Genomic DNA, 13,613 nt, shown 5'->3' on the forward strand with positions numbered 1-13,613 from the left:
AAAAAATGTATTCAAATACACGCCAACCACAAGTTTACAAAAATGCTTGCTTCCTACATTGAGGAACTGTAATGTTTTTTTTTTTTTTATGACCTGACTAGATCATAAAGGAACAATTATCCAGATAGAGGTTTGAGTTTACGAATTTACGGTTTATTAACCCAACTTCACACAGGCTACTGTTTGGCCGTAGCCCACGCCAAATAAATGAAGGACACCCTATAAAACAACCGTGACCTTCTCTTGTGAAAGCCAGACGTAAGAGAGAGAACAATGGCTAAACTTGGTCTTAACTTCCAACGCTCCATCCCCATGCCTTTCGTAGGCCCACCTTTCGTTTTTCAATCTCCCGTTTTAGACATTTCAACAGTCCTGCATTAAGTTTGCTATCAACGCTACTCTATCGCCACCTGCAGTTGACTATAGGTTGGTGCTCGTTCTCCAGTATACTACGTCATCGCGTAGTTCCATGTTTACTTTGACGCACGGACCGACAAAATGGCTTCAGTACCACGGTCGTTTTTGTTACTGTCAATTATTCCCACAATACTTATATTGTGTGCTGATTTTGCGTGTTGCAACACTGGCAGAAAGGTATGTCAAAACCGCTGGGGGTTTTTTCTTTGCCAATATCTAATTCCATGAACTTAGACAACTAATGTGCTTGCTGTTAGCTCTTGCTAACCGTCCGACCTTAGCTAACTGGCCAAATTAGTTAATGAAGACAACGCATGAATGCAAAACAGCCGTTCAATATGCATCAAATACAGCGTTACTTACTGTGCAGATAATGTTTTCATCAATGTCTATCAAACACGTAACGTTGGCTAAGTAGTCAGCAAAATTAGCGTTATAAGTAACGCTCGCTAGATTGATATTATGTTGTTTAGCTAGCCATAGTTAGTTAGTTAGCTAGCTAGCTATCTAGGTAGGTGGTTTTGACAGCCTTGGTGGTGGTACGCAATTTCTGTCACGCCATGGTAGTCATTTGTAATATTGCACGGATGTGTTCAACACATATGCACTGTAAATCAAGCCAAGAAGAATTCGGATCAATACCACTATGTTTGAATGTCAGGACCAATTTGTGGAAATGTCATCTTACATCTGAACAGCTCATTGTAAACTCTCCCAGGGTAGATCTCTATTACAGCATCCAATGGGGCCCTAGCTAGTTAACTGCACTTTTTGCTCCTTCTTGCTGCTGCACTTCTGTTAAAATGTTCTACCCCCAAATTTCAAAAGCCAATCAAATTAGTTATACAGCCCATAGTGCAGATCTGCCCTGGGAACTGCCAATGCAGTAAGTAAAATTGCTAGCCAGAATAGATTCCGATTCTACGCGATAGTTTCGATACTTTTTTAGGTTAATAAACCACGGGGGGTGAGAAAATGCGTTACACTTCAAAATGTCCCATTATCTCAACTGTTACACTGAGAAGAGTGAAGTACTGCTAGTTTTTCTGGAAAACTGCCGTTTTTCGTCCTAATGCTAGCTAGCAAGCAGTAGCCCCAGCAGCCATTATGGAATGACAGGTCGTGTTGAAAATATGGCTTACCCCATTTAGTCAGTTGGTCGATTGTTTGGTTGATAGGTTGTTGGTCGACTGAGATTTCTTTAGTAAAAAAAAATCATGGTGTACAAGACACCTGTCTAATTCGCACCTGTCTGAGTGAACTGATCCATTGTGGAGGCCGTTGGAATGTCACAGTCCATCAGTCTAAGACATGTGCTACTAAAATTGTATATGGTTATATTATGTAAGAACAATGGTGCAACACAAATAATGGTTATTTTATAACAAATGCGCTTTGTCCCACGTTGGATAGTGGTCGCAGTCTGCAGTTCTGAAACACATCAGTGCCTGTTGAATTGGCGCCTTTTCCTAGACCATGTTGCTATGTGCATAATAGCAAAGTAAACCATCATATTGGTGTTGAGAACAATGCGGCTGAGGCAGCAGAGGAGTTAGGAGAGGAGAAAACAGCCCTTGCCTTAATTGTCTAAGAAAAATGAGGAGAGAGGAAACCCCAACTTAATTAGGTCTATAATCAATAGCCTAACTGTTAAATGTAAGACAGATCCTGCTTCTGTTGCCTATTTGAGTGTTTAGTTGATAGCCTACTGATTCTGTGAGCACCAACAATTTCACAAATTCTGCTGTTTTTAATCTTAGCTATGCTGTAATAAAGGCTTTACACTTTTCTTTTATTAGACCAGCCTCTCTGGTATTATTTATCCTTTATTTAGTGTTTTCACTGTTCCAGATTGACCGAAAAAATATACTTATGATAATAATAACCCTTTTTCCTTGATCTCCTTCTTATTGTTATTATTACTATTATTATGATCATCCTTATAATAATAAGTCATGTCATTATCATTAGTAGGCATAGTTTAGCAACCTTGTACAACCACCATCAAGCTGTAGGCCAAAGAGTGCATCCTGTTTAGTCTTAATACCATTACTTACTTAGGCTTATATTTCAATACTTATATAGGCTACTGCATCACTCAATCATTTATCCGTTCATGTCATCACACAGCAATGCAATCAAGCATTTTAGTTTTAAAATAAAATAACAAGCAATTATTTCATGAATAATTAGCGTAAACAATAAATAGGCCTAAACCGTTTCATTTCGGAAATTGCATTCACAAATGATTTTAGTCTTTGCTGTAATAAAGTCTTTACATTCAAAAAAACATTACAACAGACTCTAATTTATTTAGTGTTGTTTACATTGTTCGAAACGGTCCGAAAAATGATATTGTAGTGTAATAGCACCTGTTTGGCACACACAGGACTAATATGCACGCAGCACTTGCTCCATACCATCTTTTTCTTGATCTCCAGTATTTTCCACAACTAGCAAAATTTATTCCAATAATCTGGCTTCCCCTTTACCTCCTGCGCAACCAGTAAAGGATTCCCCTGCTTCAAGTTTATTTGTCATGTCCTCTTCATTCATTTTGCTGTCACGTGTTAAGGTGAACAGAGTTTCTTATAACCAATTTATTGATGTGATTATGATATGCTATAGGTCAGGCCCTATTGGTTACGTCACGTGCATGCGAAGCATACATGTCACATAAAGAGAGCACAGGTTGAGGGAATAGGGATAGTTTTTCCTAAATAAATGAGGAATTTCGGTCAGAAATGGCTGTAATTATGTTGCAGCTTCAGCAACACAGACAGTGCTATACACACTGATGTTCTGTGGTCGCTGCAGCAGGGAGGAGAGAGAGAGACAACGGGTGCTCGTCACAGTCATTTGCTGTCTTTTTTTTCTCTTTTTTTTAACACAGCGCAGCAAGTCTGAGCCAGGCAGCACAATCAAATCAATTGCGGTCGGACTCCCTCTAGTCATTTGTGTCTTAACTATTTCATCAAACAGTTCGCTAAAAGCATCAGACAGGCTCTGTGCATATAGTTGAAACACATAGGATGTGTCAATCGATGGGTCGAAAGAACAGACAACTCTTGGTCAACCAATTTTTTTGTTGTTGTCGGGGACACAACAAAGGAGCTGATTGGCTGACAGACACTGCCATTAAAAAAAAAAAGTCTCGGTGTAACATTTGGGATAATTGGATCATTCGTAGTACAACACAATTCTGTGGATTGAGGTACATTTTCCAAGCCATTTCTCGCTCCGGCTCCGCAGTGTCTTAATCTAAACAGGAAGCTTGTCCAACCACAGGGTACCTGTAAGCAAGAGTCGGAATCTATTCTTTCTAGTAAAACTGCATCTATTTCCTTCTCCACAGACTGGTGATGGGCTGGACACAGACTTCAGTGGATTTTCTGTCCCTCTTGAGCATTCCTTTGAAGTTGGTGAGTATGTATTTTCTAACTGTGATACGCTATTCTTCAAGGTTCCATTTACCAAATGAAGGAGATATCGAGGTCATGATTTTGGTGCTCATCATGTGTTATACCATTTGTTTCTTTCAGATGATGTGTCTCGGTTCCGTGTGCGTGGAGCTCTGCAGTTAAGGGGTGGGAGGGAAACCAGTGTGTCCCTCTCCCAGAGCCAGCTATCAGAGGAGGACAGGAACACTCTGAAGGTAGGAGAGGAAGGGAGAGGCAGATGTGGTTTGGAGTTTACTGTCAGCAATCAGGATTTTGTTCTGAATCTGTATCCCTCCTGTCCCTCTGACACAGGAAGTGGCTGCTGTGGATGGTCTGTACAAAATCCGAGTGCCCAGAGTGTCTTTGACAGACAGGCAGACAGAGCGCCAGATGGATGGCTACCTGACGGCGTTCGTCAGAGCGGTATGTGTGTCTCACCCTCATAGCAAGCTGAAATTAAAAAGACAGCACACCTCATTGGCATTGTCTTTTGTAAACATATCTGTTTCTTCTCTGTCTCCCTCAGTGCTCTTTAGTTGAGTCCCACCTCAGCGATGTCATCACCCTCCACACTGATGTCTCTGGCTACCTCATCGGCGTTTCCATAGTGACCATTCCAGGCGCGTGTCGGGGGACAGAGGTGGAGGACGAAGTTGATCTGGAGGCCTTTAACACTACGCTGACCATCATAGCGCCTACCAATGCACCCCAGTGAGTCCTCAGTCCTTATTGATGTTCTGGTCACAGAAATATGGTTCTGGCTCTATCAAATCTTGATTTGATTTTCTAACTCTTTTGGGTCGACTTCAACCTTTCTCTGTCTAACAATATCCTTCATCATCCTCTCCCCCAGGCCGGAGACTGCTCTGTTTATTGAACGCATGGACATAGAACATGAAAAGAGAGGCAAGCCACAGGAGCAGAAATCCTTCTTTGCCAAATATGTAAGTGTGCATAGACATCCGTGGTTTGTGTCCTGCACTGTGTCATTATGACCGTCTATTGGGTCTATCCCTGGGCTCTTCAAGTCTTTTAAACTCTGCTCTGCTGTTCAGTCTTAAGCTGCTCTGTTCCGTTATATATACACTAAGTGTACGAAACATTAGGAACACCTGCTCTTTCCATGACAGACTGACCAGGTGAATCCAGTTGAAAGCTATGATCCCTTATTGATGTCACTTGTTAAATCCACTTCAATCAGTGTAGATGAAGGGGAGGAGACAGGTTAAAGAAGGATTTTTAAGCCTCGAGACAATTGAGACATGGATTGTGTATGTGTGTGTGTGTGTGCCGTTCAGAGGGTATATGGGCAAGAGAAAAGATTTAAGTGCCTTTGAACAGGGTATGTAGGTGCCAGGCGCACAGGATGGTGTCAGGAAATGCAACGCTGCTGGATTTTTCCGCTCAACACTTTCCCGTGTGTATCAAGAATGGTCCACCACCCAAAGGACATCAACGCTTTCGACACCTTGTAGATAGGGCTGTGGCGGTAATAACGTTTCATAAGCCGGTGATTGTCTAGCAAATAACTGCCGGTCTCACGGTAATTTACCGTCAATTAACATAAACACATTTAGCATCTCCTGTCTTCCACGCATAGCCTACAAACCACTGATGGAGATCTTTGGAACATCTACATTTTAAAAAGTCTAATAAATCCATGTAATATAGCTTACACCATCACAATAAATCTATGATTTATTTTAGACAGGTCTAAAGAAACATGATATGAAGAAAATGTGGTCTATTTCAGAACAGAATAGCATACTCTTGAGTGTTAGACCCTGATCTGGCTATGCCATATGGCTGTGGGCTGCACTAGTTCATTTAGCAGACACGATTTGCTTAGAATTCTGTGGCATTATTTTATATTATTTTATAATATGTATAATACAGTTGAACATGGTTGAATAAAATAGAAAGGATATTTTGATTTGAGGGAGTGCGCATATGGGATTCTGTGTTGAGCAATTAACAAAGAAACAGGTACTCCTATATACTTAATTTAGAGATATTTGTAACTATATTTGTAACTTTAGTTGTGATACAAATGTTGGGCTATATGTTTTGATTTGTAATACATTCTAAGGCTGCATGATGCGACTCTAATGAGGATTTTTAAAAAGTCGCATGAAAGACATGAGCTCTGCTTTGTTTCTTGCGCAGGCTGTACACAAGTCAGTCTCATTCACAATTTGACAAGCACTTCATAATGCCTCGAATTTCCTGGCAGCATCCCCTTTGTGTGGCCGTATTGCTCCTAAAAAAATCCATGCCATTGCCACCAGTGGCCGTTGTGCCCTTGGGCTGAATATAATAATTATAATTCCCTTCTCCCGGCTGCATGATCCAAAGCACCTCTCACTCAATTGGCTCTCCGTCACGTGATCATGTCTTTCTCACAGGCTACAAGTGAAGACAGACACTTCGGGGACGCCATTGTGCGCGTCCTTATCCAATTCCGAGGCGCATATTGAAAGAACTGTCCACATTTACTTTTCGTCAGCCAACAAGATGAGAAGGCCTAACGAATAGCAAAAGCACTCGCCTATGTCAATCTACCATCCCCCATAGTACAAAAATGTACCTATTCTGTGCGAGAAATAAATATTCCAGAAATAAATATTCCAGAAATAGTCTGGGACAGTTGTGGGATGGGATAGATCCCAAATGAATACTAGCATCAAAAAACATTTTTTAAGTAATGAAGCTGACAGATCAGAACATTTAGTTTAAAATGTTGCTAAACTATTAGGCATTTCTTCACATTATAAGCGCAGCAATGCGCACATGGCAGTAGGCTGTAAGTGTGGATGTCCATTAGTGGGAAAACATAATTCTCAAAGGTGACCGCAAATGCGATTATGCATTTAATGCTTTTTAAACGTTTTTTATAAAGGTGTATTTTTATGGTGAAAATTGTCTTCCCCCAAACTTGACTCACATGCTGCGTATGTATGCCAGTTAGGCCCTGAACCCGTTGTAAAGCTGATTTAATATGCTTAATTTTAAGAAGTTATTTGGCAACTTTTGATATGGTTTGTATCACAACTAAACATATAGGCCAGGCTACATGATGTGTGCGACTATGATTTGAAAAAGTCCCCCCAAAAAAGGCATGTGCTGTTTCTTTCCTTACTGCACACAAACTGGGCATCATTCACAAGTGATAGGCTAATATTGTCACCCATCAGACTATTCTTGATTTATTCTTGTCTTTACATATACTAAATAATTAGTGTGAAATTTAGTTTTGATTTAGAATGTACTATTATCATGCACCGGTCTCGGGGCAGGGGAAAAAAATACATAATCTATGCACTTGAATAGAGGATGATTTTCACGTGGTTTATTTCCTTGCCAGCCAGGTCGGCTATACTTCCTTTGTAAAGAGAAGCAATGTGCTTAATATTATGAAAGTTGAGAAATAAATATAGTAGGCCTAGCCTATAGAAAGCTGATGGGATCCTCCTCTTTTTAATAGAGGCCATCACACGCATGGGCTCTCATTAAGTGTTTTGATTTGATTTTCGATTACATTTGCATTGATGTCAGAGTGATTAGAGGGACCATAGAGAGCAGAGTACCAGGCAGTTGGCAAGTTTGGTAGGTTACTAATGACCAGCAGCAGCATCAGAGCTTGGAGAAGCCTAATTACCGTAACTAAGCGGTCACGTGGAATTTGACTGTAATCATGACTCGTGATCGCCGGTGTGGCAGTAATACGGTCACCGTAACAGCCCTACTTGTAGAGTCCATGCCCCGATGAATTGAGTTCTGAGGGCAAAGAGGGGGGTGCAACTGAATATTAGGAAGGTGTTCCTAAGTTTGGTATACTCAGTGTATATCTGCATGTTGTTTTGTGTTTTTGTTTTGTCTAACCTTAGCCAATCCGGATATGTCCTGTCCTGAGGGGTATGCTACGATTTGAAGCTACTCGGGGTTTTCTAAAGCTAGCCAGCTTCAGTTAGCTTCACATCCCAGCGCAGGCTTTATCCGTACTACGACGGTTGATATTGTTGTCCGCCTGCCGCTAACTCTACGTATTTTAACACACAAAGTCGTCTTCCTCAAATGAAGGGGATGGTTACGCAATCTTTGCGAGAGGGAGGGAATCTGATTGCGTTGGTCCTCGACTCGCAGCTCACACACTTCATTCAGGATAAATGGAGTTAGCCCTGAGTTCTGAAGGATTTGTTGCCATAGAAATGTACCTGGCTAAAAGGTGAGCCACTTCGGTGGTACCAGTTATCCCGAGTTTAACTCAGTTGACCAACGTTACCTCACTAACTGCTCAAACCGTGTTCATAGTATAGGGCTCTGTGCTGTGTTGTTTTATGTGCTGTGCTTCCATTGCTGTGTTTGGTTTAATCAGTGCTGTTGTCTATGAGTCTGTGTTGCTGATTGTGACTGTGTCATTTGTTGACTCAGTGCTGTGCCGTTTGTTGACTTAGTGCTATGCTGTGCTGTGTTCCAGTGGTATTTGATTCTGGGAGGTGCAATCTTCCTCATGGCCAGCAGTTCGGCACAACCCTCAGCAGGGGGAGCCGAAGAGCAGCAGAGCTGATTCCCACTCAAGTACTGTTCTCACTTTGGCTCATTCAGCAACTCACTCTGGGATGTCAGCCTATGTCTGTGCTGCGCTCTGTGTCTCTTCTGCTTCTTGCAAGCTTATGTATATATGTGTTATACTGTTCACTGATTTGATTAATGCTAACATGTTTCACTAATCATTTTTCCTGTTTGTCCCTCCCCTCCTGTCCTTGTCATTCAAGGTCAATGCTAATGATCCAGTGCTAATGATCAGGTTTTTTTTGTCCCTGCACACCTTTAATTAATCCAGGTGTGTCCCATTGATTAGTAATAAGCTGAAGCACTCTGGTAAAATAGGATTGGACAACATACACACCTTCATTGCTAAAGTGGATTAGATTATTATCACCACAGTCATTTTGTGCCTCCTTCTTTTGCACACACATTGGCATTGACCCTGAGATGTGTTTCACTTCACTGTTCACCTCACTCTCAGCCACTCTTTATCCTTCTCTCGTTTGCTGAGTGAGGTGGACATTGAACAGGATGAAACTGTGGGACTGTTGTGCAGGAGAAGCATCACTAATCACAGCTTGTAGTCTTACCCTGAGTTAGATTAACATCTTGTATCATTTGATAATAACAGGAACATTTGCCTCCCTCTCTCCAGTGGATGTACATTGTTCCCCTCGTTCTCTTCCTGATGATGTCAGGAGCTCAGGATCAGTCCGGGGGTGGAGCAGCTAATGGAGGAGGCCGATGATCGCCATGCCAACATGATTTATGTGGAGCAGTTTCTTCTACTTGTAAATAATTATGTAGAGAAATGCACATCATTCAACACACTGTTACACATAGACTAATATGGACAGATGAGCTAACCTTGAACGTATGTCATGAACTTCATTTTTAATATTGAAGTGATGGGAAAAATAAAATATTTATTACTACCTGATAACTGTGTCTGTCTGACTATGGTATTTGATAGCCACTAGCCAGTATGATGCCACTGGATATATATTCAAGAGTGGGGTGAGTGGCTGGGGGGATGCTGAGAATTGGGCGTTTTCAGTCTTCTCTACGCCACTAGATGTCCTCTTTCTCTGCCCATCCAGAATGATGCCTTATTGAAGATTCGTTCAACGTTAACGCAATTCGATGGAGGATGACAAAGGGAAATTGTCACTTTCGTGAACATGTCGCCATGGACAATATTTGCAGCATTTTGTTTGTGGAAATTCTTAAGTACATTGTGTAATAGCTGTAGACAGTAGTGTAATAAGGTGTGTTGTGTTTAGCTATTGCAGTGTCAGAGAACTGTCATTCAGATCACATACCCTGTCCTGCCATTAATCTCTATTTTATTGCATGGCTTGACTGGCACGCATATTCAAGCGGGCACATAAAACCACATCAATGCAGTCATGCTTCGCAGTCCAATAATACAGTGTTGCCAGGACACTATTGAGTCACTGGTTAAGTCCAACCCCTCTCCTCAAATTTCTTCTCTGATCTGTTACTCTGTCCCTTGTGAAAATCGTTCTGCTGGCCATCTTCTATTCAATTCTCTGCCTGGCTCTCTGCTACTGCCTTTACTCCCATCTCATCTTTGCTGAATTCTAAGCCATAGTTTCACTATGTCTCAGTGTCTTTACCACCCTTCTATATGTGTCTCTATCACACTTCTCTCTGTCTGTCTCTACCACCCTTATCCCCCTGTGTCTCTCTACAACCCTTCTCCATCTGTTTCTCTACCACTCTTCTCAGTCTCTACCCATCTCCCAATTGGACTCTACCCTTCTCACTCTCTGTCTTCCAATCACACTTCTCCTCTCCGTCATATTTATTAGAATGAGTCAGGCTAGGGGGATTGTAGAATGCCAGCAGTATAGCTTTAGAGACAGAATGTTCTGGAACTCCTGTGTCAACATGGCCACCCCTCGTCAGTCAGCCTCAACGTTCCTTTGTCTGTTTTTAGTCTATGTACACAGCTGTGAGGTGTAGCCCCTTATTTCAGAGGCTCAGTGTTGAGCTCCATCGCTTTAGTGTCCTCTGCCCCCCACCCCACATCACCACCTACCACTTTGGTGCTACAAACACACAGCATTATGTTAGGCTCTGCCCTGAAACCTTTAATCTCAACCTTATCTCCATGTTCCTCCCACCTCGCTCTGTTAACTTGAGAAAGGAAAGGATGAGGCGACGAGGACAGCTGAAGGAAAAAGGAGAGCTTGAATGGAAGAAGGGAGAGAGCGACAAAGTAATTTGTTAGTAAAAAGATATGCCACTGTCAGGTGGGAAGGCATATGACAGTAGAAAACACTCAAGCAACGTGGGGAAAGTTATATCAGAAAAATCTGTCTTCTTTCTAGTGGCAGCCCACAGGATCATGGAAGTATGAAATACAAATATAACAATGTATGAATATATCTGAATTAATATGATTTTGAATGTTATACCTGACCTATATCTATGTCATTGAAGCTCTCCAATCTCTCTCAAACTAACCACTGATGTTTTGTTGAATGAAAAATCCATCCTTATTCATAAACGATTCGTAAACACCAGCCTGTCCATCAGTTGGTCACCTTTTACTTTCTCCACAAATAGCTCTCATCCAGCAGCCTGGTCTCATAGACCAGATGTAACATAGTAAATGTAAATCCAGGAGACTCAAATTAGTATATGTTACGTTCGGTATGGTTACATAAGACAGAAGATTTACTTAAGGCAAAAACGAAAGTTGGGTGGTTGGTCGGGCGTATACCGTGAACGTCTAGCAACCCAAAGGTTTCGTGTTCGATTCTCATCAAGGACAACAACAGCTTAGCATGTTAGCTACCCTTCCCCTTAACATTTTACCCTAACTCCTAACCCAAACTTCTAGACTAGCTAACGTTAGCCACCTGGCTAATGTTACCGTTAGCTACCTAGCTAAAACTAGCCATAACAAATTGGAATTCATAACGTCGTAAGTTTAGCAAATGCTTTACATATTGTACGAATTGCAATTTGTAACATTTTACGAATTGCAATTTGTAACATATCATACGAACTGTAATTCATAACATATCATACGAAATGGATGATGGACATCCACAAATTAATACATACCATAGGAAACGTAACATATCATACTAATTGGAGTGTCAGGATTTACATTTACTATGTTACATCTACCCATGAGTCCAGTTTGCATCCAGAGGAGCCTATCAGCACCAGGCCTGATGAATGCCTGTCTACCAGGAAGCTGGGGGAAGATGACACTGGTGCATGCACATGAGAGTTGGAATCTTCAAGAATGGAATCTTATGAGTTTGTTGCTTAGCTTTAAAAAGGGATTTAAGAAAATGCATAAACAAGCCCATACTGTAGTTTCTAGATGAAACACTGTTTTGATGTGTGATCAAATTGGATAATTCTGTTACAGAACATGTCTACCAGCAAAAGTGAGCGGTATATTGATGTTTTATGTGAGGAGTTCAAATGTTTCCTGTCCAGCTCATATGCTTTAACTTCCCCACTCACACACGTTGGGTAGTGGGTAACACAGGGTCCCATGGAGGTGTGTATATTATCAGCATACAGCCATGTTCATAGCACTAAAGCCTCTCAATATTTTCTATGTATTTATTTAACCTTTATTTAACCAGGCAAGTCAGTTAAAAACAAATTCTTATTTACAATGATGGCCTACCAATATATATCAATATACCAAAATATAAGGCTCTGCATAGCGCTATGGAGTGGTGTATGGTGTCAAGGACAGAGAATATATCACAGGCCACAGATAGCTAAGCAAGAGAAACCAAAATAAATTTGGAAAAGTGAGGATGGCCACATGGGATAGAGGAAAGGGGAATAATAGACAAATCGAAGGATAAGAAATGAAAGGGTGAGAAAGAAGGTAGAGCATAGAGTGAGTGAAGGGTGAAGAGAGTAAGATAAATCTTACAGACCAATTGGGCTGCCGCCTGCATGCTGGTGGTGCCACATAAATCTCTGGGTTCCCTGTCGCTAAGAAACTAACAATGTCAACATGACAACGTGCGTGGGCAGGGACCCCCGGCTTGGGATATCCTGTGATTAAGGAGTATTATGGGGTTTATGTTGCTCTGGCGCAGCTATAGGGAAAACATATTTAGTGCAAACATCTTTAATATCTTTAATGCTGGTTAATGTTTACCTTGTCTGTACCCCTGCTCTGTAAACACAATGTACGATACCAAGTCCTATTCCTTCCAGGGCCTACTTAGTAAACTGTTTGTAACTCATGTATACATGGTACACCATGGGGCGGTTTCCCAGACAGTGAATCTCCATTGAAAGTGATTTTTATTCCAGGACTAGGCTTAACCTATGCCGCGAAAACCGCCTCCGTGTATTTATGAGAACACGTTATCATATATAAGTCATGAACAACAATTCTTATACATTACATTAGTACATGTAGCAAACTATGTAATCCTTTTTACAAGAAGTGTATTAGCCATTGCTTAAATTCAGCATTCCCACATACAATTATGCTTCTAAATCTATATGGTACAGTATGCGTAGTGTGCCATTATTTTAGTCATTTCACCATACCACTATAACATTATCATAACTCGTAACAAATGGAATAAAACACTAGCTATCAGATAACTCAGTGATTGGACATGTTCCTGTATGGAATATACCGTGGTGGTATTAGTCTATATAATAATGATGCATAGTAACCCTGGGAGTGCTGAAAGATCTTACTGTAATACTCTTTAAGTCCACACACTGACAACACTACGCTGTGGGTGTTGAATGCTGATGTTTATTAGCATACCACACACAACATATCTGGTCTTCTGGTGGCCAGCACGAAGCAGGCACTTACACTTCATTAAAATGCCTCTTCTAATAGCTAGATGTCCCCGAACACAGTGACCCAATGAAACACTGTGTCCTGACAGGAAGATATTTTGTTACAGAAATACAGAAATCCTCCTGTTTGAAATTATTTGGAGATAAGAGGCAGGTAAGGTGCACCTTCCCAGGCAGTATCTGAGGATGCCGACAGCATGGCTTTTGACATTACAAGCTAGAACACTTCAACACAAGCCCGCAGCCCAAGAATCATACAGTATCTGCAAGGGCAATGCAATCGTCATTCAATAGCTCCGCATTTAGCTCCACACGATACATTCACAATATCCTTTCACAATATCCTATCACCTTTCTATAGGCTAGGCC

The 13,613-nt window shown here is 41.3% G+C and overlaps 1 protein-coding gene across 2 annotated transcripts; it reads left to right on the forward strand.

Annotated features, from left to right (window-relative positions):
- The first annotated feature begins 442 nt into the window (after positions 1-442).
- Positions 443-9,345, forward strand: LOC106606918 (ER membrane protein complex subunit 10). 2 transcript variants are annotated; one of them, XM_014203388.2, is made up of 8 exons: positions 443-594; positions 3,773-3,839; positions 3,960-4,072; positions 4,170-4,280; positions 4,384-4,568; positions 4,711-4,801; positions 8,335-8,435; positions 9,061-9,345. In XM_014203388.2, the coding sequence occupies exons 1-7, from the start codon at positions 499-501 to the stop codon at positions 8,422-8,424; spliced, it is 753 nt and encodes a 250-aa protein (XP_014058863.1). In that variant the 5' UTR covers positions 443-498; the 3' UTR covers positions 8,425-8,435; positions 9,061-9,345. The 2 variants fall into 2 exon arrangements, with proteins under 2 accessions (XP_014058863.1, XP_014058862.1); XM_014203387.2 differs by lacking the exon at positions 8,335-8,435.
- Positions 9,346-13,613: the final 4,268 nt, after the last annotated feature.

The sequence above is a fragment of the Salmo salar genome, chromosome ssa06, assembly GCF_905237065.1.
Source record: "Salmo salar chromosome ssa06, Ssal_v3.1, whole genome shotgun sequence".
Classification (NCBI taxonomy): domain Eukaryota; kingdom Metazoa; phylum Chordata; class Actinopteri; order Salmoniformes; family Salmonidae; genus Salmo; species Salmo salar.